This window comes from Oratosquilla oratoria, chromosome 3, assembly GCF_046742065.1.
Source record: "Oratosquilla oratoria isolate Oo_2021 chromosome 3, ASM4674206v1, whole genome shotgun sequence".
In the NCBI taxonomy this organism is placed as follows: Eukaryota; Metazoa; Arthropoda; class Malacostraca; order Stomatopoda; family Squillidae; genus Oratosquilla; species Oratosquilla oratoria.
In genome coordinates, this window is record NC_134779.1 from 88188690 (window position 1) to 88214024 (window position 25335).

The window sequence follows — 25335 nt, forward strand, 5'->3', positions numbered from 1 at the left end:
AATGGAGTACGATTGGCCTCTTTTGCACTCTCAAATGATATGATGATTGGTGGCACACTATTCCAACATAATGATATACACAAACAAACATGGACATCCCCAGATGGAGCCACAAAGAACTAAATAATAGATCATATACTAATACAAAGGAAACATAAAGGTGCATTACAAAATACACGATCCTACAGGGGAGCAGACCGTAAGAGTGATCATAATTTGGTAATAGGAAAAGTGAAGGCAAAATTAATAACAAAGAAAACCCCACAAAATAGAACCAAGCGATACAACGTGAACGGGCTAAAGATACAAGAGGTGCAAGAGGAATATGAGATGGAAATTCGAAACCGTTTCGATGTGCTAAATCTAATTCAAGATGGGGAGGAAGAGGAAGAGGATATCGACTACAAACTAAAGAAATTTGAAGAGGTTGTACATAAAGCTGCTGAGGAGCATGTAGGATACATAACACCAGTTGGAAGAAAACATTGGTATGATGAAGAATGTAAGGAGGCATCTAAAGAATGTAGAAAAATTAGAGAAAACCTAATGCAAAACCCATCAGACTTAGGATTTGCAGAAAAATTGAGAGAGAATAGGAGGAGTGCCAAGAAATTATTTAGACAGAAGAAACGGGAGGATTTGGATAGATATCTAGATGAAATAGAAGGTAATATAAACGAGGGTAGAGTGAAAGGATACCGTAAAAAGCTGAAAGCTGTAAAGAAAGGTTTTCAAGCTAGAAATTGGATGATGAAAGGACCAGGTGGAGATATGCTATATGGAGAAAACGAAGTCATGGAACAGTAGCAGCAGTACTTTTATGAGTTGCTAAACAGACCGGACCGGCTCACCCAATCCAGGCTGTAGAAGTAATAAATACAGACCCCATTGAAGAACCAACATTAGCTGAAATAAAGATGGTCATAAAGGAATTAAAAAAAATGGAAAAGCTCCAGGCTGTGATAACATACCAGCAGCTCTATTAAAAAAATGGGGGAAAGTCCTGGAAAAAGAGATTTATAAACTAATAAAAGAAATATTGAATAAGGAAAAAATACCAACAAAATGGCAAAAGGGAATGATTGTTCCAAATTATAAGAAAGGAAGCAAACTAGAGTGTGCCAAATATAGGGGGATAAGCCTACTACGTGTGTTATACAAAGTATACATAAGAATTCTAATGAAGCGGCTTAAACCATACACAGAACAGGAGTTGGGGGAATATCAGTGTGGATTTAGGCGAAACAGATAAACTACGGGTCATATTCACACAGTTCGCCAACTAATGGAGAAGTATTACGAATCTGATGAGACCTTATATCAGTTATTTGTAGATTTCAAACAAGCATATGATAGTGTGCACAGACCATCAATGTGGTACATAATGGCAGAACTGAATATTCCAGCTATATCAATATCCCTCATTAAAACGTGCTACATAGGAAGCAGATGTACAGTAAGAGTTGGAAGGAAAGATACAGAAAGTTTCAATATACACAGTGGCCTTAGGCAGGGATGTATGCTGTCACCTTTACTATTTAATCTAGCACTGGAGAAAGCAGTCAGGCAAATTACCAACAATTCAGGTGGAGCTACGTTATCCAATAGTCAGATAACCCACCTCCCTTACACCGATGATGTGGACGTGGTGGTCGAGACTGTGGAGGAAATTAACGAGATCTTTACAGTATTCCAAAGAACAGCAGAACAGATAGGCCTAAAATGCAATGAGCAGAAAACTGAAATTATGAAACTAAGTAGAAATGGCAATTATACACCAGGAGAAGAGAAAGTTGGATCACTAAGGGTGAAAAAAGTGGATAAGTTCAAGTACCTGGGATCCATTGCCAATGAGAGAAATTAATGGGACATAGAAATAAACGAACGAATAGCTGTAGGAAACATATGTTACCATACCCTGGAATTTGTAATGAAGAGTCGGACCATCAGAAAGAGAACTAAGGTAAGAACATATAACATTATAATAAAACCAACAGTCCTGTACGGATGTGAAACATGGGCACTGACAAAAGAAAGGGAGAAGAGACTGGAAATGTTTGAAAACAATATCCTGAGAAGAATCCTCGGCCCAGTATATGATGAAGAAGAAAGGAAACGGAGACGAAGACATAACAGGGAAATTAGAGATCAGACCGGACAACCGTACATTCAGGATGAAATACGGGGAAGAAGAGCAAGGTGGGCTCGACATTGCGTCCGAATGGAGGCAGGCAGATTACCAAGGTGATGGAAGGAGTAGTAGAGGGCAGACGACAAGTAGGGAGACCCAGGTACAGATGGATGGAGTAAAGAAGGACGTGGAGAGGGTAACACCAAGAGAGGACTGGAAAGAATTGGCAGAGGATAGAACCATCTGGAGAGGCGTAGTGAAAGCGGTGAAGGGCCGTCCGGCCTGACAACCAACAGAGTAAGAGCAAGTCCTTGTGGATTAAGGGTCATCCCTATCTCTTGCCCACTGCTCGGGTTAGAAGAATGCAGCAAGATACAGCACATCCACAACAGGGCCAGTCGTTTCACTTACACGGTGACCCTCCCTCCTCGTCCTCTCATGCGAAAATAAAGAAGACGAGGAGAAATCCCTTCGGACTGCGCCTGATTCAATAGCCAAGAAAAAAGTATTTATAAATCATAAACACTGTCCATCAGCCTCATTTTAGTAAGAATTATTGTCCATTGCCCAGGGCGATAGGTTTGACGGTAGTAGATGCCAACCACCTACAGGGTAAGAATGATTATTTTTATAGTGTAATGTCACTTCACAGTAACGGCCACCAATGTTGGGTTTGTCATCCTCGAGTGAAATGCAACCGGCAAGAAAATTGCATTCATACATACATATACCAAGGCTTTTTCCCCCTTACAAGGGGGGTAGCCAAAAAGAAAAAGGCATAAAATCATTCCCACCCATTCCATCCCTGAATACACTCCACACCCCTCCACCCTCCCTCTTATCTTAGCACCTCCTGGATGACGGGTCATCCCTGCACCCTGTCCACTGTCCTGGGTCAGAAGCAGTGTCGCAAGACACAGTACATCCACAGCAAGTCCGCTTCATTAAATCGGGGACCCCCCTCTCCGTCCCCCCATGCATAAAAGGAGAAGACGGGGAGAAATCCCTTCGGGCTGCGTCAAATGTTGCTCACACATACTACCTCACCCCCATCCCCCCACCCATTCCATCTCATGCATCACAACATCATCCATATACAACCATTCACCATTCACCCCCGTCTTCTGTCCTCTCCCGTCCTTTCTCAACAGACATTCCCCTCTTCCCCAAAGCCCCCTTCACCTCATCCATCCACCTCATCCTAGGACGTCCCTTCATGTTCACTCCTTTCACATCTGCCTTCCATACCTCTTTTACTGGTCTTTCTTCACTCATTCTTTCCATGTGTCCAAACCAAAACTCTTTCATCAACCCTATCTCCCAACTCCCTTTCCACCCCTGTTCTCCTCCTCACCTCCTCATTTCTCACTCTATCTAGCCTAGTAACCCCTATCATACTTCTCAGACACCTCATCTCAAACACATTCAAACTCCTTCTCTCTTCCTCTCTTATGTTCCATGTTTCTGCCCCATACAGTGCTGTAGGCACAATCACTCCTTCATACAGTCTCCTCTTAGCATCCACTCCCAAATGTCTATTCCTCATTACACTTTTTAATCCACCACTCGCTTCTCTCAATCTACATTCTACCTCCACCTTCACCCCACTTTTTCCTGCCACATTTGCACCCAAGTATCTAAAAATATCCACTTCCTTCAGTCGCTCTCCCTTAATGCTCACTTCCAGTCTACTGCCACTTTCACCCCTTGTACATCTCATCACCTTACTTTTACCCACATTTATCTTCAGCTTTCTTCTATCACACACTCTCCTAAACTCTGTCACCAACTTCCTCAATCCCTCCTCCGATCCTGCCACAAACGCAGTGTCGTCCGCAAACAACAGCTGGCTCATCTCCCACTTTTCTCCATTTTCTTTAACCATCTCCAATCCCTGACCCCCTACCCTTGCATTTACCTCTCGCACTACCCCATCCATGTATAAGTTGAACAGCCAGGGCGACATAACGCATCCTTGACGAATTCCCACCTTTACCTAGAACCACTCACTCTCTCCATTTCTAATCCTGACACAAGCTCTACTACCCTCATAAAAACTCTTGACAGCTCCTAGAAGCTTTCCTCCTATCCCGTAAATCCGCAAAACATCCCACAGTGCCTTTCTGTCTAGCCTATCCTAAGCCTTTTCCAGATCCATAAAAGCCCAAAAAACATCCTTTCCTATAGCTTTCTCACATATCTGTCTTACCACAAAGATCTTATCTACACAACCTCTACCCATCCTAAATCCACACTGTTCCTCACCAGTTACTCCCTCTGTTCCTCTCCTAATCCTCTCAATCAAGATCGTCCCATAAGCCTTCCCAACTACACTTAATAAGCTAATCCCTCTGTAACTACTACATTCACACTTGTCCCCTTTTCCCTTGTAAAGTGGAAATATACAGGCACTCTTCCAGTCCTCCGGCACTCTACCCTCTCACCAGAAAACATTCAATAACCTCACCAGCCAGTCCACCATCACTGTACCTCCTTTTTTTAGACATTCTGCATGGCATCCATCCAGACCAGGTGCCTTACCTGCTTTCATCATCTTAACAACTGCCTTCACTTCATCCTTCCCTATTTCTCCTCCATTTTCCTCACTCATCACTGTCATTTTCTTAGCATTTCCCACTGCAACTATCTTTCCCTCCCTATCCTCCTTCACATTTAGCAACTCCCTGAAATATTCTGCCCATCTTCCCCTTACTGCCTTCTCTTCCATTATCATCTCTCCAACTGCACCTTTTACCTTTTCTTCTCTGCTTGATTCGCCTCCTCTTCCTCTCTTAATTTCTTTCCAAAACATCTTTTTATTACTTTCAAATTTTTCTGTCATACTCTTACCCCATTTCACATCTGCTCTCCTCTTTGCCTCCTTTACCTTTTGCTTTACTTCTCTTTTCTTTTCTTTGTACCTCTCATATGACTCCCTCAAGATCAAATTAACTGTAGCATAAATCCCTAGTTCATGAGGGGAGTATTTTGATATTATCATAGCATACAGCATGAAGAATTTAACTTTTCTCTCCACTTTGATTTCTTCAGGCGCGTAGGGAAATGCAGTCCGACTTAAATGTGGTAACGTCGCATATGGTCTACAGCAATTGCATGTAAAGGTAAAAGATTATCTCCTTTCCCAAGGAGTCGTATGGGTCCCAACTTCCTTGTTTAAAAAGTCAATCTGAATGTTCCAAGCAGTGGCTTCACGGCGGAAAATACACGCAGGCCTCGTCTCACAAACTACCCAATTCTAACTGGAATACGGTCAGAGCTGGAGGTCAGGGAGTCTGACCAGGGGTTCGGGGGTGCAGGATATGTTATCCTTGTCCCAGGATCTATGCAGCAACACAACAACAGTAGCAGCAATAACAACAGCAACAAAAATTATCACCCATTGCTTTCGAGAAGCTAGAGTTGCCACCTCCCTGTAGCATTAATTTACTAAAGAGGATGATCATAGATTGCATTATTAAGAGAATTTGTGTAGGGGAACCGTATGTGTAGTGTAAGGAAACATTAACCTAAATGAAAATTAATATCTGCCTGTAGAGAAGTAGTCTTACTGTTCGTTTACTTTATAAACTTTCACATTAAATACTAACCAGACAAGAAATAATGGTCTCAAGTTGTCAAGATGTAGATAAAACATAGAAATACTCGTAGGTATAAACAGTTAAGCAATTTCGACAATCACGTCGTCAATGAATGGAATACGCTTCCAGCTGAGGCGATTGAATGCAATGCAGCTCGATGCTTTCTCTCTCTCTCTATCTATTTATCTCTCTCTCTCTCTCTCTCTCTCTCTCTCTCTCTTCTGACTTCGTTATAAGCCGAAAAGTCTGTTTTATTATTGTGAAACATTGTAGCTCTTATTGGTTGTACTGAAGCGCTCAGCTTCAATAAGTAGTTTTGTCAACTATGTAGCTGCCGAGCCCTGTGGGAGGCTGGTGGAAGGGAGGGTGGAGGGGAGTGGAAGACAGGTTGTTGCGTTTTATAGATGAGTTGTTTGTGAATAACAGCCCGAGAGAGCTGCCTTAGTCCGATTTTCTGCTTTGTGTAGGTAATAGGATATTGTTTGTTAATAACAGCCCGGGAGCTCGAGTGTATATTTGCATGTTGCTGGGATAACATTCCTTTGTGGCCTGGCTGAGGGTTGTGTATGGACTCGGGATCGTTCTGGTTGGCCAGTCTTGCCGTGGGGGCTTGAAATAGAGAATCTGTTTGGGGGGGGGGATGGAGGAGAAAATTCAATTGGTTCACGAATGTAAGATCACGCCCTTTGTGTGTGTGTGTAGGGGGGGGGGATCTTAGGTGTGAAGTTGAAGATCATTGAATTTTCTCCTCCCCCCCCCCCCCCCCCCACACACACACACTAATCAGATTCTCTACTTCAAGCCCCCACGGCAAGACTGGCCAACCAGAACAATCCCGAGCCTATGCACAACCCTCACCCAGGCCACAAAGGAATGTCATCCCAACAGCATGCAAATATACACTTGAGCTCCCGGGCTGTTATTTACAAACAATAACCTATTGCCTACACAAAGCGGAAAAGCGGACTAAGGCAGCTCGCTCGGGCTGTTATTTACAAACAACCCACCTATAAAACGCAACAACCTGTGTTCCACCCCCCTCCACCCTCCCTTCCACCAGCCCCCAACAACTAAGTAAAATAATTGTATTTTTTCGATAATACAATTTTATAATAACAAAAGCCGTCGCTAATTCTGTATTTGCTAGTAATCTGCAACTAACTTGCAACGGAATACGGTCAACAGTCTCCACCACGAAACACTAAAATTTCTCTTATTTTTTAGGGAGCTATTGGTAAAATATCTGAGACATATATAATTCAATAACCATCGTATTTTTATAGGCTTTACTGAAGTGCCCTGATATCAAAAATCAAAAAATGTAAAAAGATTTCTGATTAACAAGTATTCACATAATTTTCATGAGTGGTTTGCAGTACATTAGCTGAAACAAATGTTTCTCAAAAAATGCCCTGCATAAGCATACTTATTATTACCTAAAGAAGAGGAATAGCAAGTGGTGCAATCATATGAAGAAGAGTCAGCGGAAACCAGATAAGTATGCATCTAACGTATGCATTTCAGGCGAGGCTATTGGTAATTCTCACTGAGACATTCAGAGATTAATCGAGCCACCGAAAAGGTACTAGACAACTGCCACTCGTTATAGTCCAAGTATATGAGATAAAAATGACGTCTTTGGTAATTGCCAACTGCCTATTTGAAAACTCATCTTTGATCAAATGTACGTTTTATTTCTGCTTTTCAGTATTTTGATGTAGTGGCAGTTTAGTGTTTAACAAACTTACTACTTATAGCTTGCTTTCAAAAGAATTGTTATTTGAGGATGTCCAACCGAGGGGATTCAAATGTAAATATTTCAGCGCCAGAACTAAAGATGCTAGGTGTTACTTCATCAGGGATGTTGTATTTCTTACACAAATTTCATCATATGAAGAATCACCCCTGAGTTGCCAATTGAACAATTTCATCCCCACAAGTGCCTACGTAAAGAATCTTTTCCAGATAAATAATAGTAGATAACAATACATAAATAGATAATAATAAATAAATAAACAGATAAGCAAAATAGAATGAAATAGGTGGCAGGCATTGCACTGCTTCTGCAGGAAATTTGTGCCATTCATTTACTACACGGTTGGCGAAGTTGTTTCTACCCACTTCCAGATTAAAACTACTTCCTGACATTTTGAGACCATTATCTCTTGTCTGATTCGCATTCAGTATGAAAATTTCGTCACTTTTGATGTTATTGATTCCCTTTAGAATCTTAAAGACTTGTATCAAATTACCCAAGTCTACGCTTTTCTAGGGAAAATAGATTCAGGTGTTTTAGTCGATTTTGTATGATTTACTTCTGATATTTGGAATCAATTTTGTTCACCGTTGTACTATTTCTAATCTGTCAAGATCTTTAATGAGATTCGGTGATCATATGAAAACCGCATATTCCAAATGTGGAGGAACTAACGATTTATATAACTTGTTAATGACAGATGGACATTTAAGATCAAAAGATCCTAGAATCTTATTTGCTTTCTCTGGGGTGGACATACACTGCTTAGATTAACAACAACAATGCAACGGGGGGATATGAGAGTACGCCACTCACCTGTGAAAAGAGAGTCGCCATGACCAACAATGAAGTCAGGGACGTCATGACCCGGACTTCAAAGATATCCAAGCGATAGAATAGCGTCGAGTAGGCGATGATCAGGAGGATGAGGGACGGCGTGTAGATATTGAGAAGGGCATAACCTAACCGTCTAGCAAAAGGCACCTCTGCTACGATGTTGCTGTATGCTCCAAACTGTATACTGTAAAGCTTCGGCACTCCTACCTAGCGAGAAATAAATGACTGAATTTTGTGAACATAGTGTTGGTCACTAATTACTTAATTATAGATTGCATACGCACACACACACACACACACACACACACACACACACACACACACACACACACACACACACACACACACACACACACACACACACACACACACACACACACACACACACTTCAGTGGCGCGGTTGGTGGAGTCCCCGACTATCACTACGACGGTCCGAATTCGAATCCTGCCCAGGGCTGAAATAATTTCAGTATCGCCGCGATTCGAGTCGTTACACCAACTCTCGTGAGCGGGGAGTTGGGTGTGTGCGTGTGCGTGTAAGATCAGAGCATTACCCATAGATCGGTCATACGAGCTCTGAGCTCTCTTGAGGGAGGGAAATAGCTGTCGATCACGAGTCCAGCACGTGATCCAAAGACCAAGGTGAATACACACACACACACACACACACACACACACACACACACACACACACACACACACACACACACACACACATACACACACACACACATACACACACACACACACACGAACATACACCCACAAACACATATACACACACAAACACACACACACATACACACACATACAGAAAGAGAGAAACACACACACACACACACACACACACACACACACACACACACACACACACACACACACACACACACACACACACACATATATATATATATATATATATATATATATATATATATATATATATATATATATATATATATATAAAAGAAAATGTGTAAATCATCTGAACAACTTACGTAAAAACAAATCTTATAGGTGATGTACAAAAGGTTGCATAAGCTAAAAGTAGAAAAATAAAAAATGAATAGTGTCTTGGGTTATATGTGCATTATGTGTATTGTAATGAAAACAACCTATATTCAAAGTCAGTGCGAAAACGGTTGATTTTTAACAAGCTGTCACAATGGCAATCCATCAAATATTAAAAAAATTACAAGGAGTCTTCGTACGTCTTCGTACCCCTGAAATGATACCTAGATGTTGTCTGGTTCATTAACTATATCAGGATGAAAAGAAGGTCACATAAGATTGAGAATAGAAAGAGAAAAACAATAATTAGAAGAGATTGAATAAAGTTTCAAGTTGATTAGATATAAGAAGGGTTGAGCAGGACTACTGAATGTTAAATTTAGGCCACAAAACAGGTAAAATACTAAATTTAGTGTTTTTTATTATTTATGAAAAGAACTCTAAAATTAGCAATCAGGAAGTTCAAAATATTTGGGTAAGGAGAGATGCAACAAAGGGAGAATAAAAATACACGAAATAGTCAAAGAAGCTAAAGTAAAAAGTTATCAAAGAATGGTGCAAGAGAAGACATAGTTTTACTGGAGAACTACATAAGATACAGAAATGGATAACAGAAATAGTATACAAGGAGACAGGAAAATTAAGGAATGGAGGGAAAAACGAGATAGATAAAATAAAAGACGCATATTCTAATGCTGGTTAGGTATGAATGTATGATTCATTCAAGACAAACGAACCAGATGTGTCCGGTAGAGACCAAGTTGACATAAAAACTAGTGACGTCCAAGTGAGACATGGAAAATACATACTATAAAGGGACAGAGGAGGAAAGAAAAGAGGTGAACTGATGGTAGTAGTTAAAAAATATGGACTGTAGTTTTTCTGTTCTCCTATCTTCCTGGCGGAAATTAAATTAATGTGTACAATGTATAACTGGAAGAAGGCATGTCTAAGATTATGAGTACGAGTATAAAAATAGTAACCAGGGGAAAATAAGTGACTTCGCGGTAACAAGAGCCTCTTTCAGAGGAAAACCTGAGATGAGGCTGAAGAAAGTTAAGCATAGCTATTTACCTACAGTTAATACCTGAAATAGTGTGACAGTATAATCTTGGGTCATTTTAAGCGCAAAGATGTGACTCGGAAGAAGTAGGAGGCAACTGTAAGTGGAGATTCATGGAATAATAAATTTCTGGATGTATCAGTGAAGAACACAATGACCCAGTGGGTCAAACCAAAAACAAGATTTAGAGGAAACGACACTCCAAAAAATTTAGAAAAGCAAAAAAAAAAAAAAAAAAAAAATTACCAAAGAACCAAATGTAGCCGAATCTTTGAATTTCCTGTACCATGTACAAAAAAATAACCATGGATTATACGAATATTAGGTGAAAAAAAGAGATGAATTGTATAGACAAGGTATATACAAATTCCGAGGATCTGTCATTTTTTAAATAGATGCGGTGCCCATATAGAAACAGTAAGGTCCAAATGTGGGCGGACTAATATGACTAGTTAATATCAGATAGTTGGGTTTTGGAAGCGAAAAGATCTTACAGTCACTCCTACATAAAAACATAATATAAGAGTGAAGGAGACTGCAAGAGACCATAAGGCCTACACTAGGCCGTTCCATGTCCATTACCACCCGTCATCCCCATCCATAAAGTTGTCTAACTGTTTCTTAAAACAGCTAATATTTTCAGTGCTCACTACGTGGTTACTAAGTCTATTCCATTCGTTGAGCACCTTATTAGTAAGCCAATTCTTGCCTATTTCCTTCTTAAATCTAAATTTGTCCAGTTTAATTCCGTTACTGCGAGTCCTGCCCTGTTGTCTTAATATGATGAACTTCTTTGCATCACCCTTGTTAAATTCTTTGATCCACTTAAACACCTCTATTAGATCACCCCGAACTCTGCGTCTTTCCAGGGTGTAAGTTATAGTAAATTTCTGAGTCCATATATCATTTTGGTCATTCTCCTCTGTACTGATTCTAGTGAACTGATGTCCATTCTATAAGACGGAGACCAAAAATTTATCGCATTTTCAAGGGTGAATCTAACTAACGCTAGATAGTTTGATAATTACCTCTGCACTTCTATTCGTAACCGTCCTGGCAATGAGACCTAATGCTCTGTTAGCTTTATTCCTGGCGCTAATGCACTGTTTCCTGGATTTAAGGTCAGGAATCACTAGAACTCCCAATTCTCCCTCGCACTCAGTTTTCTCTAAAAACGTGTTATCTAAGCTATATATATATTTTCGGGGTTGTGTAGCCCTACGTTTAACACGCTGCACTTTGAGATGTTGAAGTTCATTTGCCATTTTACCGATCATCTTGCAAAATTTCGGTATCGTCTCTTGACCTAATTAGATTTCCTATTTTAGTGTCATCGACAAACTTACTAACATCACTATTATTCCCATTGTCCAAGTCGTTTATGCACGTAGTGAACAATAAGGGACCCAAAACCAGGGTCCTAAAATATTAATTATTTTCTGCGAAGCACAAACACAGAATGCTTAAAGGTTTATGTTCATTACTGATATCAGCAAAATATTTCCATTCTCCACTTTTCTGAACAGTTTGTAGCCGTATTCACTGTTATTCTTACCTATGTAACAATACATTTATTTAGGTTAAACTCATTAAGATTCTAGTTTGTCTCAATTTTCTTAAATATTCAGCTATTTTGCACAGATTAGTACCAGCACAAAATTTAGATGAGTAGAATTTAGCCCATGGTCTATGTCACTAACAATCATTATACTGTGACCAGAAATAGGACAAGAAAGGAATCTTGAAGAACTCCGCTTGTAAAAATTTACTAAATATAAGATTCGTACCATTCAGAACAACTCTCTGTTTACGATTGTTCATCCAATTTTTATTTCAACTTTTTCAACAATACAAGGTTGCTTCTAATTCTATGTGAGCCAATTTTAGTAATAACTTGTAGGAGATAGCATCAAAAGCAGTTTCAAAGTCTTGTTATATAATTCAATAGACAGCCTTGTTATATAATTTGTTGCACAGTAGTTTTGTAAGTGACGTTCTGTGGCATCTCTCATAAATAAATATAATTGTTTACGGTATATGATTTTTACTACGATTGAATCTAGGATAACGTGCCAGTAGTTTTTTTTTTTTTCCTTGCTTTTCCTTCTTTCTCTCTATCTCTATTTTTTATTTATCTATTTAGTTCTTCTTTCTCTCTGGTAGGACTAGTATTTGCTAGTCCTGTTGATACTTCCCTAGGCGTGATAGATGTTTTGAAAACAATTTCTAATTGAATAACAACTTAATTTTCTATTTCCTTTCAAGCTCTTGGGTGCCAAATCTTCTTGAACCATAATTACATAAATGAATAAGTTTCCACTCAACGTACTACATAACTCTGGTATGAATTCACTCAAAGGCCTTTTTTATCAATATTAATCTCAAATAAGTGTCTAAGACATCACACATACCTTCATTTGAATGTTCAAGCTCGCCTTTGGCTGATATTTGTCGGTCATTATGTTTCTTAATAACTTTGTTATGTAAGGCCAGGGATCTAATTAAGTATCATTTCTCTCTCTCTCTCTCTCTCTCTCTCTCTCTCTCTCTCTCTCTCTCTCTCTCTCTCTCTCTCTCTCTCTCTCTCTCTCTCTCTCTCTCTCTCTCTCTCTCTCTCTCTCTCTCTCTCTCTCTTGTATGGCTACGAGCCTATGTTTGTGTTGTCGATTCGGTAGATATGGGTTATCTACACACTGGCCTTACTCCATTCGGAGGCCCGTACGTGTTGAGCTGCGTTGTGATCAGATATTCCGGAATGTTGTGGTTATCTAGGCGGAACCGTTCCAAGTTTTCAATAATGCTGAAAACCATGTCGGGTCCGGTCTTCCAGGCTTCGGGGGCCATGGAGTTGAAATGTCTGCCCCTCTAAGGGCGATGGTGAGAGCGCACTCTAACAGATAGTGAAGGAAAGGCTCTGAGCTTGTCATTTCGGAGTGGTCACATTCCCTGTTCTGTCGCTCGTTGATTTCCCAACAGCACCTGTACCCCAACCTGAGCCTGTGGATGTTCACGGCGAGTCGTCTGTCGGCGATCCTAGTCGCGTGGTGAGGGCACAGTTTGGTGGCCCTCTCGTACCACTTTGCGCTCGCTGATTCTGAGCTTACCTATCTTCTGTGGTTGGCTACCTTCGTTCGTTGGGAGTGGTTCCTGGCCCAGCTTTTGATTAAGCTGATTGATGGTTGGACTTTGATGTTTACTTGAGGATGATAGCGTGTTGTCTTGGCCAGCTCATCTGCTTGTTCGTTGCCGTGGACTCCTATGTGGCTGGGTATCCAGTTGATGATGACTGAGCGACGTTGTCTGTTGTGTAGCTGCAGGAGGTAGAGTATCGTTGTGATGATGTTTATGTTGGTGTGTCTATCCTTCTTTTGGTGTCCTTGAGTCGCCGCAAGAGAGCCTGTGTATATGATCACCGGTCCTTGTAGTTGGCTTGAATAATCCAGTGTTATTTGTATTGCTACTAGCTCAGTCTGTAGAGTCGAGCAGTGGTCTGATTTGCGCCAGGCAGCGGTGTATGTCGCGGAGTATACCCCTGCTCCTGTTATGCCGTTCTCTGGGTCCACTAATCCGTCCGTGTAGCAGACAAATCCACCCTGGGCCTCTGCTTCCTCGATCGCTGTCCGTTCGGCATCTCTCAGTTCTCCTGGTGAGCAGTTGTTCTTTGCATGTGGAAGTTGTGTGTGGTTGAAGGTGGTTGGTGGAGATGTCCACAGGGCTGAAGGTCGGTTGTTCCGGCATGCCCTGTCCGGCTTCAGAACCCGTAGGTGCTCTTCCATGCATGTCCCGCAGATTTGGTCTCCCAGGTGTCCAACGTACATATTTGGCCGGGGTAAGTCTGGATGCGCATCCAGGTGGGCCTTGAGTTTATTCTTGAGATGGGAATCCCTGTTGCTCAGCAGGTCCTTGGCTACCGCGGTAAAGTTCCAGGTCTGAATCCTGGCCATCAGTGGTGGTATGCCTGATTCCATCTGCAGGTTGCTTCTTCTGGTCCACATGCGAGCACCTATGATGAGGCGAAGGGCGTTGTTCTGTGCTAGTTTGAGTGAATCTTCTTGTGGTGATGTTAGGTGTGTGAGGACAGGTGTTCCAGTACCAGGCGGCTGGTACCCCCATCCATCGATTGCATGTATCTCATCAGGGCTGTCTTCGTTTTTGCCATTTCCTTCAGCTTCCGGATTTAAAGAGAGGGTGACAAAATTTTCTGGATAGTGACTCCAAGATAAGTAAAGTCGTCCACCCACTCGAGATCTTGCCGGTGTATGGAGATTGGTCTTGGGTTTGCCATTTTAATAGCCATGGCTTTTGTTTTCGTTATGTTTATCTTGAAGCCTAGGCGTGTGCAGCTCTCTTGTATGGTGTTCAGGGCCTTTTGGGTATTGGTGCGGTAGTTGGGTCCCTGGCTAACCATGGCGATGTCGTCGGCGTATATGAAGATCTCAACGTTCCGTGGTCGTGTGGGGAGGCTATATTTCCCATGTGTACAGTGAACAGATAGGGACTTAAGATGCCTCCTTGAGGGGCGACGTATTTCAGATCTTTGTAACTGGACACGGAGCCCTGAAATCGAACCCGAGCCCGTCTGTTTTGGCAGTATGCTTGCACCCATGCCAGAAGATTGCCTGTGATTCCCTTCACGACGAGAGAGGTCAGCATCGATGAGGGATTGATCAATTCAAAGGCTTCCTCTAAGTCCAGGAAGACGACGATTTTTTTTTTCCCGTTGATGAAGCTGATGAAGTCCATTATACACTCCGTGGTTCCCATCCTACCTCGATAGGCATACAACTGTGGGTGGAGTGGCCCTATCTTCCATTTCAGCCTGTTGAGCACCATTTTCTCACCTGTCTTCTCTCTACAGTTAAGCAGGGAGATGGGTCTGTAGCTGTTGGCCTCCTTCGGCTTTTGGATTAGAAGTATGTCTTGGGAGCTCCAGTTTCTGGATCTTGCGTGTTCCGATAGGGTGCGATTTGCCAAGAGTAGAATGGCCCCCCCATCCGGCGTCGCCAGTATTCTTGATCATTGAGTAACTTATTTCGTCTGCCCTGGGTGAAGTGTCCTTTCTCCCGCGTCTTGCCGCTCGGAGTTCTTGTGAGGTGAAGGGGGCGTCCGTGTCCGCAGGTGTGATTATTGATGTAGAAATTTGTTCTTGTCTCTGTTGTTCTAGTTCTTCTTACTTCATCCTGATTGCGCACGGAAGCTGCGTTGAAGATGTCTTTTGGGCAAAACCTGTAGCCAGGCTATCCGCTTTTTACTCCGGATCCGGGTGAGTGATCTTGCTGGTCCTGCTATTTCCCGAGAATCTGTGTAGCCATCTCTATAGCTCCTTGGTTATTGGGTGACTGTTGAGTTGGGAGCACCATTCTAGCCATTTTTTCTGTCTTATTTCTTGTAATTCCTCGTGCATGTGTCGTATAGCTTCTTGAATTTGTCTTCTGTTGTCTGCGTTGTGTCTCGTCTAGTAAATTTTCCTGAGGTGGTTGACTCTGTGTTTTAGGGTCTTGACTCTGGGACACTAGTACCAAGCATCTTTGCACTCCCTGATGGGCTTCTTCTTCCGTGGCATTGCAGCGTCTGACGTGGCATGAAAGGCATTCACCAGGTCCCTTTCTTGGTCGTCTATGTCCAATGGACAAGTGTAGTCTTCAAACCACTCTGTCAGACCTTGTGCAAACTTGCCCCAGTTTGCAAAGGCAGAATTCCAGCCCTTTGGTGGTCTAGGGAGCAGCTGAAGTCGAGGAACTTTGATCCTCGTTACTGTGGCGTAATGGTCACTGGCCAGGACTGGGTGGACCATCCACTATGTGAGACTACGAAGTTTCGCAGGAAGGAAGGTGAGATCAAGTCGGCCCACCCTTATGTGGGTTGTTGCCCCGCTGTTAAGGAGGCAGATGTCCTGAAATTCACTGAGAAGGTGTGCAACGTAATGATCGTTGGCGTTAGTTCTTGAAGGAGAGGAGAGTATGGGGTGGTGAGCGTTATATCTCCCTCAATTACAATGTTACGGCTGTCACAATTTCCAAACAGTTGCGAGAAATCGAGATCGATGTTCTCGGTAGGCCGAGAGTACAGATTGTAACATTGGAGGTGAGCCTGGCGAGTTGTAGTTGGGCTGCAAGAACCTCTGTGGCTTCCCCACACTTCAGGTAGTCTCCGACCCGAACACTTGGAATTTCATTCCTCACCTGAGTGGTAAGTCCCCGCCCTATGATTCCGACATTTTTCCTGTAGCATGTGTGCCCTGGGACTCGGAAGGTGTGATGGTCTTGTAGTAGGGTTTCTTGCAGCAGGACTACATCTATCTGAGCTTCTTGGATTGTGGCAAGAAGAGATGACATTTTCGGGTGGATGCCCACCGCATTCCGCTGAAGTATGCTCAGCATACCATCAGTGGGTCTAGGAAGGTTAGTCTCAGGTCTCGATGATCTTGCTGAGGTGTCAGTTGGCTGTGTTGCTGCTGCGCAATATGTTCTATCTGTGGGTCCCATGTTGCTGCTGGCTGCTGGTGCAGAAGAGGAAATTCGTCTAAGTCCTGGCATATCTCCCTGGATTCCTCCGTTGCTGCTCGATGTGCGGTGTGGTCTTTGTTTGTCGCTGGCGAAGTGTTCCGTGGCGGCAAATTGCTCTTCATGACATGGGTGTCAATGACTTCCGTCATCTGCTTGTCCATGGGAGCATTTAGTGCCGCAGCTAGTTGTGTTGCCAGGTCTTTCATAAGATTCTTGAGAACAGCTACTTCCAGGGTGACTGTGTTTTTCTTGTGTCTGTGGGTGTTGGTTTCTCTGTGGTATGCCTTTTGGTTCTTTGTGTGAGTTGGGCCGGTTCCGGATCTGTTGCTGTCGTGTATCCTTTTGGGTGGTGCGCTCTTCCTTCTTTGGTGCTTTCGTGGGTGGTCGGTGCTGTGGTTCTCTGGTCTGCTGTGATGGAGGTTGTGGTTCACTGGTCTGCTGTGATGGAGGTTGTGGTTCCCTGGTCTGCTTTGATGGAGGTTGTGGGTCCCTGGTCTGCTGCGATGGAGTTCGTGTAGTCTGAAGTTCGTGTAGTCTGTGTCTGGAGGTTGGTTTGTTCTTCGTTGGTGGTTTCCCATCTTCTGTCTCTTCTTGAGGCTGGCGGTGGTGGGGGTAGTGTTTTTGTAGTTGGCGTCCTTTCCTGCTGCTTTGCATGAGGCAGGGCATTTATTCTCTCTAGCCTTGAAGGGCATCTTGGGTTCCAGGCGTGGTTGGTTTGTTTGCAGTTTGGGCAACAGGGTTTTACAGGCTGGTTTTGCTTTAGCTTGGAAATACATTTCTTCGTTCCGTGTTGCTTGCTGCAAATGGCTAAGGTTTCCTTGAATCTTCAGCGTGCTTGATGATGACCAAATCTCTGACATACATAACAACGTAGAGGCTCTGGGTACCATGTCCTGACGGAGTAGGATCCCCATATCCCCAGTGCCACTCTGTTCGGAAGGGGTCCTAGGAAAGGGATAAGTAAGGACATGGTGGGCCTCTTCTGTTTGTCCAAGATCCTCTCTGCCGTCTTGACGTTTGGTAGTTCCATTACAGGTTCCAGGCAGAGTTCGAAGGGATATCCCCTTATGATCACCTTGATTGGTTTCTGGGCAGTGTCTAGCTCCTGAAGGGCAGGCTACCGCCGAAGTGTGTCCAGTGCTACGTCGTCCAGAGGCATGATTGTCCATTGTCCTTCCAAATTTGGCCAGGCTTTCATGGCCAGGTTTGGGTGTCTCTTCTCGAACGCTCTGATTATTTGGTACGGGGTTTCCTCCTGTGGTATTATTTTGAATTTGGGCCTGACCTTGGGGGCTGTGTTTGTTCCGGGTCCGCTCGTCGCTGATGTTGAAGCTTCTATTTCGTTGATGGGCACCGCATTCGAGGGGACCCTTGCTTTGGATTTCTTCGCTTTGCCAACTCTTATCCACCCTGACTCGGCTAAAGGTGTTTCTGGGGAGGTTTTTTGTTGTGTAAGCTTTCCTTCTTGATTCGCGCCTAGTGGCTCCTCCTACTCTTCTTCATCAGAGTCGTCAAAGATACTTCTTTTCTTAAAGGCGTCCGAAGCCATAGCCTTAAGTCGACGATGACAAGAGAGAATATGTGAGTTGCCTTTCTCTCTCCGGCAAGCTATGACTAATCACGGGTAGGCATTTATGTACACTATATCTCTCACTCCACCCCTCCATTATGTCATGAGGACGTATTCGTATGTAAGAACTGATTAAGAAACTTTAATTTAGGAGAAGGAGAAAATTTCCCATCCTCCAATTCAAGATTCCATTAGAGGAATATTTTTAGGATCTTTAACACATAAATGTTACATCAAGAATCGAGGTAGAGGAACCTTGACTTGTATTGCGAAGTTTTAGATGGGGCCTTAGTCAAGAGATACGAATATAATCGTGGGCACCTGGAGGTCCCATACCAACAGGTAAGTTCGAATTGCTTAGTGAAATATAATTGGAATTAATGGAAGATATGGTGATAGTAGTTAGCAATCTATTACAATTTATTATGTAGTACGATTCTGATATGAGGTCCCATCCTGACAGGGACTCAACGGGATAGGAGGAGTTGCATGAACAAATAATTACACGTATAGTGAGGTACATAGTGATCGGAAGAATCCTTTGTACTCGGTTATAGGAACTAATAAGAAATCGTTTGTGAAGGGGATTGTGGCCGAGAGTGCTCTCTCACAATGATAAAATTTATGTAGTTAGATTATTATACGGATTAAGATAGAATATCATGTAGGAAGTGATACCTACAAAACAAAACAAAAAAACAAAACAAAAAAAGGCCGGACGGTTGGAGACGTAATACCAATGTTCTGTTTGCGCCAATGAGAGCTCTAAATCATTACCCTGTACACTACCAATATATTTCATAAATTGTTCACAAATGATAATCCAGGATAAGGATTTTGATTTATTTGAACAGTTCAAATCAGTATTTAATTGGATAGGAAACTCAAGGGAAGAAGGACAAATATTCTTGTACGGTGCGGAAGCATTATATGCCTAACCTCCCTACGCCTGCCTTTGCTAGAGTGTAATTACGTATTATTTGTATCGTGTCTATCCTGCATTGAGTACATATTAAGGAGATAATATACTATAAGTGTGGATAAGAATTAAAATAATATAGTCTCATAGATCAGTAAACAACTTGTGGTAAATCTGAAATGTTCTTTAATTCCCTTTAACCTGGATTTCGCAGATATAACGTAACACATAAACGGCCTAAAAAAGGGGAGGGGGGTATAAAAACGTGTGTTGTTCACGAGCGCCACGTGTTCTGAGATAGATATTTAGTTTTGTGATTGGGAAGGCAGCGCAGCACAATAACCATCTTGTGATTACTAATAAACAAATAATCCGATTCATAGGATTTCCCAATCAACATTGTATATTTAAATAATAACACTGGTCAACACCAAATTTATTGTTTATTCTTTTTAGCTGATTTAGGATAATTTTGATGTGTTGGATCCATAAATCTCATTGGTCTTGCTTAATCAGGTCAACTTTCTGAATTAAGCTAGATATTTGCTTTTTGACGTTTTTGTTTACATGTACGGGAATTTTCACGTAATATGATGCAAAATTCTTTAATATTTGTTGGTACATTGTGACAAGTTGATGAAGGTGGAAAAAGAAGTCACGGGTCTAGTTCCGAGTTACTGAGTTTATTCCTGACCGGTTTCGCTCTATGCTTCTTCAGAGGAATGTGACTCTGGAGTGAAGCTGGCGGTATACATAGTCTGAGTAAGACCGCATTCCCTCCTTGGAGGTGGGTTACGTTTGGTTGTACAATGGTTTTTAATACAATGAACAATAGTGATAATAATACAATAAATTGTTGTGATGTTATTACAAAACAGCTCCGGTGTGTGTGGAATGTTGATCGAGGGTGTAACATTGTAAGTGAAGTGAGTGGTGTAGAAATGTGTGAATCCTAAAAAGTGTCATATGATAACTTATAGTATTAAATAATATAATAATATAAAGATAAATATCCAGATAAAATGAATGAAATAAAATGAAAATACAAATACAAATACAAATATAAATAAAAAATAAATATAAATAAAAATATAAATAAATATAAATAAATAAATAAGTAAAAATGTGCTTATTTAAAGTGACATGACATCTCATCGCATATCATTGTGTGACAGAATGTTATCAAAAAATATACATACATATATAACAATGAATAGATAAATAAATGCCAAAGAAATATATAGTAAAAATATATGAAATGAAAAAATATAATAAATAATAAATAAAAATAATAATAATAATGATAATAATAATAATAAAAATAAATAAAAATAATGAAAATACGAACTGACCGGCCTCAAGCCCTCAACCCAGGGAGCGCGGACGTTTGGGCACCGGATGGATTTTGTCGTTCTATGTGGGCGCTGTTCTGGGGCAGGTTCTTATGGCTGCGTATTGAGCTGTGAATTTTTCCCATTTAATATCCCCTACTTTTTGGTTGATGTTGGCATTGGTTGTTATATATAGGGCTTCAATCACCTTCCTTTGTCTTTTTGATAGACCTTTCTTTATTACCTCTGCCTGTTGCCAGTCGGGAAGATGTCCTTCCTGATCCACGTGGCCCACCATCGCGTTTGAGAGGCGGTGGTACCTTAGGTCCGCCTTGTGCTCTTTTATTCTGGTATGTAGGCCCCTGTGACTCTCACCATAATATGACTTGTCACAGTTGCCACATGGTATCCTATATATGACGCTGAGGTCGTTTGTTGTTTTTGATGTTGGTGTTACTAGTTGTCTGATTCTCCTTCCCGTGTCATTCACTATTTCTAGTCCTAGTGGGCGTACAGCATCCCCCATTGTGCGTGAAAATTCTGAGTCCGGTACGACTAGGTATTGTTTGTCCTGTCTGTTTACTGGTTCTCTCCGTTGCCTGATGTTTTGAGCTTTACTTAGAGAAGTGGACAGTAAGCCCTCTGGGTATCCCAGTGATATGAAGGTGTTTGTGACGCGGCGGATTTCTTCCTCGAGGAACTCCTTGCTGCAGATCCTCAGAGCTCTGAGGAAAAAACCGATCACCACTCCTGTTTTGGTTCGTTCGTCATGTGCACTGTAAAAATGTAAAAGGTCATCTTTGTTGGTAGGTTTCCTATAAACTCTAAAATGTGCTTTGTTGTCCTCTCTAATAATCTCCGTGTCTAGAAAAGGCAGGCGACCACGGGACTCAATCTCCATAGTGAATTGTATATTATTAGTTACTTCATTTAACTTTGACAAAATCTCCTCAGCATCTGTCTCTGCAGGGGAAATGAATAGGCAATCATCTACATACCTTAGCCAATGTGAACCCTTTGGGAGAATTTTTAAAAAGTGATCCCTCTCCAATACCTCTAGGTAGAGGTTTGCTGCCACTGCACTCAAAGGAGATCCCATGGGAAGGCCTTCCAACTGGTGGTATTCTTGGTTGTCAAATCTGAAAGAGCCAAATCTCATACATTTTTCTGTGAGCTGCATGTAGTCTCTTTTGCAGATCGGTAAGCTATTTTCGTCGATGGTTTGTAGTGCTTCCTTGATAGCGTTGATGGCGCCTTTTATGGAGACATGGGTAAATAACGATGTTACATCGTAACTGATTAATCTTTTCTGTGAAAAGTCTATGTTGTTGAGTTTCTCGATTAAGTCTGTGGAATTTTGGAGATGCGTACTACTGATGTTACCAAGGGCGGACGATAGGGGTTTGGCTAGGATTTTAGCTAACCTGTGCAGGGCGCTTCCAATACCTGAAGTAATGGGTCTAAGCGGTATCTCCTGTTTGTGGATCTTGGGGAGTCCTTTCAAGGTCGGTATCTTGGGGTCTTCTTCTAAGAGATGTAACATTTTCTTACCCTTTTCGGTTCTCTTCAAAATCTTTCTTGTGGTTTTGTTGAACTGTTCCGCTTCCTCTTTTGCTTTGCCGATGTTTTGTTTGGTGTATGTGGACGGGTCGGATAAGAGATCCTCCATTTTGCGTACGTAATCCAATTTATCAAGGATCACTATACCTCCGCCTTTATCAGCTGTTGTGATCAAGATGGAGAATCTCTTATCCGACCCGTCCACATACACCAAACAAATTTATCTATTCATTGTTATATATGTATGTATATTTTTGATAACATTCTGTCACACAATGATATGCGATGAGATGTCATGTCACTTTAAATAAGCACATTTTTACTTATTTATTTATTTATATTTATTTATATTTTTATTTATATTTATTTTTATTTATATTTGTATTTGTATTTTCATTTTATTTCATTCATTTTATCTGGATATTTATCTTTATATTATTATATTATTTAATACTATAAGTTATCATATGACACTTTTTAGGATTCACACATTTCTACACCACTCACTTCACTTACAATGTTACACCCTCGATCAACATTCCACACACACCGGAGCTGTTTTGTAATAACATCACAACAATTTATTGTATTATTATCACTATTGTTCATTGTATTAAAAACCATTGTACAACCAAACGTAACCCACCTCCAAGGAGGGAACGCGGTCTTACTCAGACTATGTATACCGCCAGCTTCACTCCAGAGTCACATTCCTCTGAAGAAGCATAGAGCGAAACCGGTCAGGAATAAACTCAGTAACTCGGAACTAGACCCGTGACTTCTTTTTCCACCTTCATCTTTAATATTTCTTGCAATAAATGAATTTTGAAGATTTTGCATGTGCAAACTTATGACTAATTTTTTTTTTTTCGTTGGAACAACAGCCCGGCTGCACTAATGTAAGAGGCCGGTAGATAGAGGTAGACATTTGGGTAGATAGAGGGGTAGGCGGAGACGAATGTAAATTTTATGACCAAAGGTTTAAAAACAATGGCCGACAGAAATGGCATAGTCATACTCGCGCTCGCTCGCGCCTTGTATTTTGTAAACAATGCTGATGTGGCAAAATTGTAAACGCATAAGCCATTTCCGTTGCGACATAATGCTTACGTAAATAATATAGGTTGAAACAGTATAACAGCCTCTCTAATTGGAGAAAAAGGTGGAGGAGGAAATTTTTTTTATTGGCGCATGGAGGTAAAGTCACGTCCTTAAGGAGTGGCACTTGTTTGAGAAGTAAAAGGATATTGGATGAATGAAATAGTGACGTCAGAATGAAGGTGGCTTGACGTATTGTATAGGGATACCGAGTGGGAGTCCCTTGGTGTAGATCACAAAACCAAGTGTAATTTTAGAAGAAAGATGATAAGAAAAATCAATCTCATTTAATTCGCCCCCTCAAGCTTTGATTGAAGGACAAGGCATGGGGCCTTCAGATAATTGACTTGTGATAAAAGAAAGTGAAGAAAGTTGTGAATGAAGAATTTTACTATTACAGAAGAAAAAGAACTTATTTAGAGATTAATGCAACAGGCGCTAACACTAAGTACCCATGCTTTCTGTGCATGTGGGATAGTAGGGACACTGCTCAGTATTACACAAAGAAGGACTGGCCTGTGCAGAGCAAGGAACGTCATCAACAATCCTCTGGTAGACAGAGACAAGATACTCTTCCCACCGCTGCACATTAAGCTCGGCTTGATTTAACAGTTCAACAAAGCTCTAGACAAGGATGGTGGCTGTTTCACTTACTTGTGCCATGCTTTTCCAGGATTAACCATAGAGAAGTTGAAAGCTGGCATATTTAATGGTCCTCAAATCCGTCAGCTTATCAGAGATCCTGAGTTTGAAAACTCAATGAATGAAGTGGAACTGGAAGCATGGAAGGCTTTTGTTCTGGTCGTGAAGAACTTTCTTGGCAACAACAAGGCCAGGAACTATGCAAAACTTATCACCAATATGCTGACTGCTTTCAGAAACCTTGGATGCAACATTGGCATCAAAATGCATTACATATTCTCACATATGGATCGGTTTCCTGAGCAGGGGGAGATATTCCATCAGGACATAAAAGAGATGGAGACCAGGTATCAGGGACACTGGGATGCAGTCATGATGGCTGATTACTGTTGGATTCTGAGGAGAGACATCCCTGCTGCTGAGCATTCGAGGGGTTCGAAGAAACGGAAGCTTATGCACCTGAATTTTGCACAGTGACGATGTAACGTTCAATTTACATGTACTTACCTTTATCAATTTACAGAAATTAAATTTTGTAACATTTAATAAATATTTTATGTAAGTTTTTTTTTTCTATTAAAGCCTTTTTGGGATGAGAAATATTAACGAAAATCAACTGATAATGTCACAAAAAATTAATCAATTTAGTCAGGAGATCGGATTATTCAAAATCAAATTAGCGTAAATTAAGAAAAATGGATGTCCTTTTTGGATTCAGTGGTGCAAAATTGTCCCAATTCAACTAAAAAAAAAAGACAACTTACATTTATTATTTATTTCATTGTACACACACACACACACACACATACCTATATATATGTATACATATATATATATATATATATATATATATATATATATATATATATAGTATTATTATATATATATATATATATATTATTATTATTATTATTATTATTATTTTTTTTTTTTTTTTTTTTTTTTTTTTTGTAACCCAGTGTTATCATCCCCGTCCGTGGTGCATGGCATTGGACACGCTTTTATGAAAGTGTACTATACCTCTCGCCCAGCCATTCATTGATAAATCTATCATAGTTGCCGACTGTGGCACTACAGTTATATTCAATACATCTACACCTTTTTTTTCATTATATTTATAAGTGATTCGAACTACATTATGTTTTTCCTTCTTTTTATTCCTCTGGTTTGCCACATAACATGAAAATATTTGGTGCAAGATTAAAAGAACGTCTCTCTTCAAATGGAATAATGTTAGTTAGTATGTTGATTAGTTATTTTACACGCATGATTCACATTTATATCATATAACTCCAATAGAAAAAAGATAGG

General features: G+C 41.1%; 1 protein-coding gene across 1 annotated transcript in view; it reads right to left on the reverse strand.

Annotated features, from left to right (window-relative positions):
• Positions 1–25335, reverse strand: part of LOC143019399 (uncharacterized) — a 74814-nt gene that overhangs the window by 29515 nt on the left and 19964 nt on the right. Inside the window, exon 7 of the mRNA XM_076175038.1 lies at positions 8303–8530. Coding sequence (XP_076031153.1) covers positions 8303–8530 — 228 coding nt within the window. The remainder of the gene's footprint in view (positions 1–8302; positions 8531–25335) is intronic.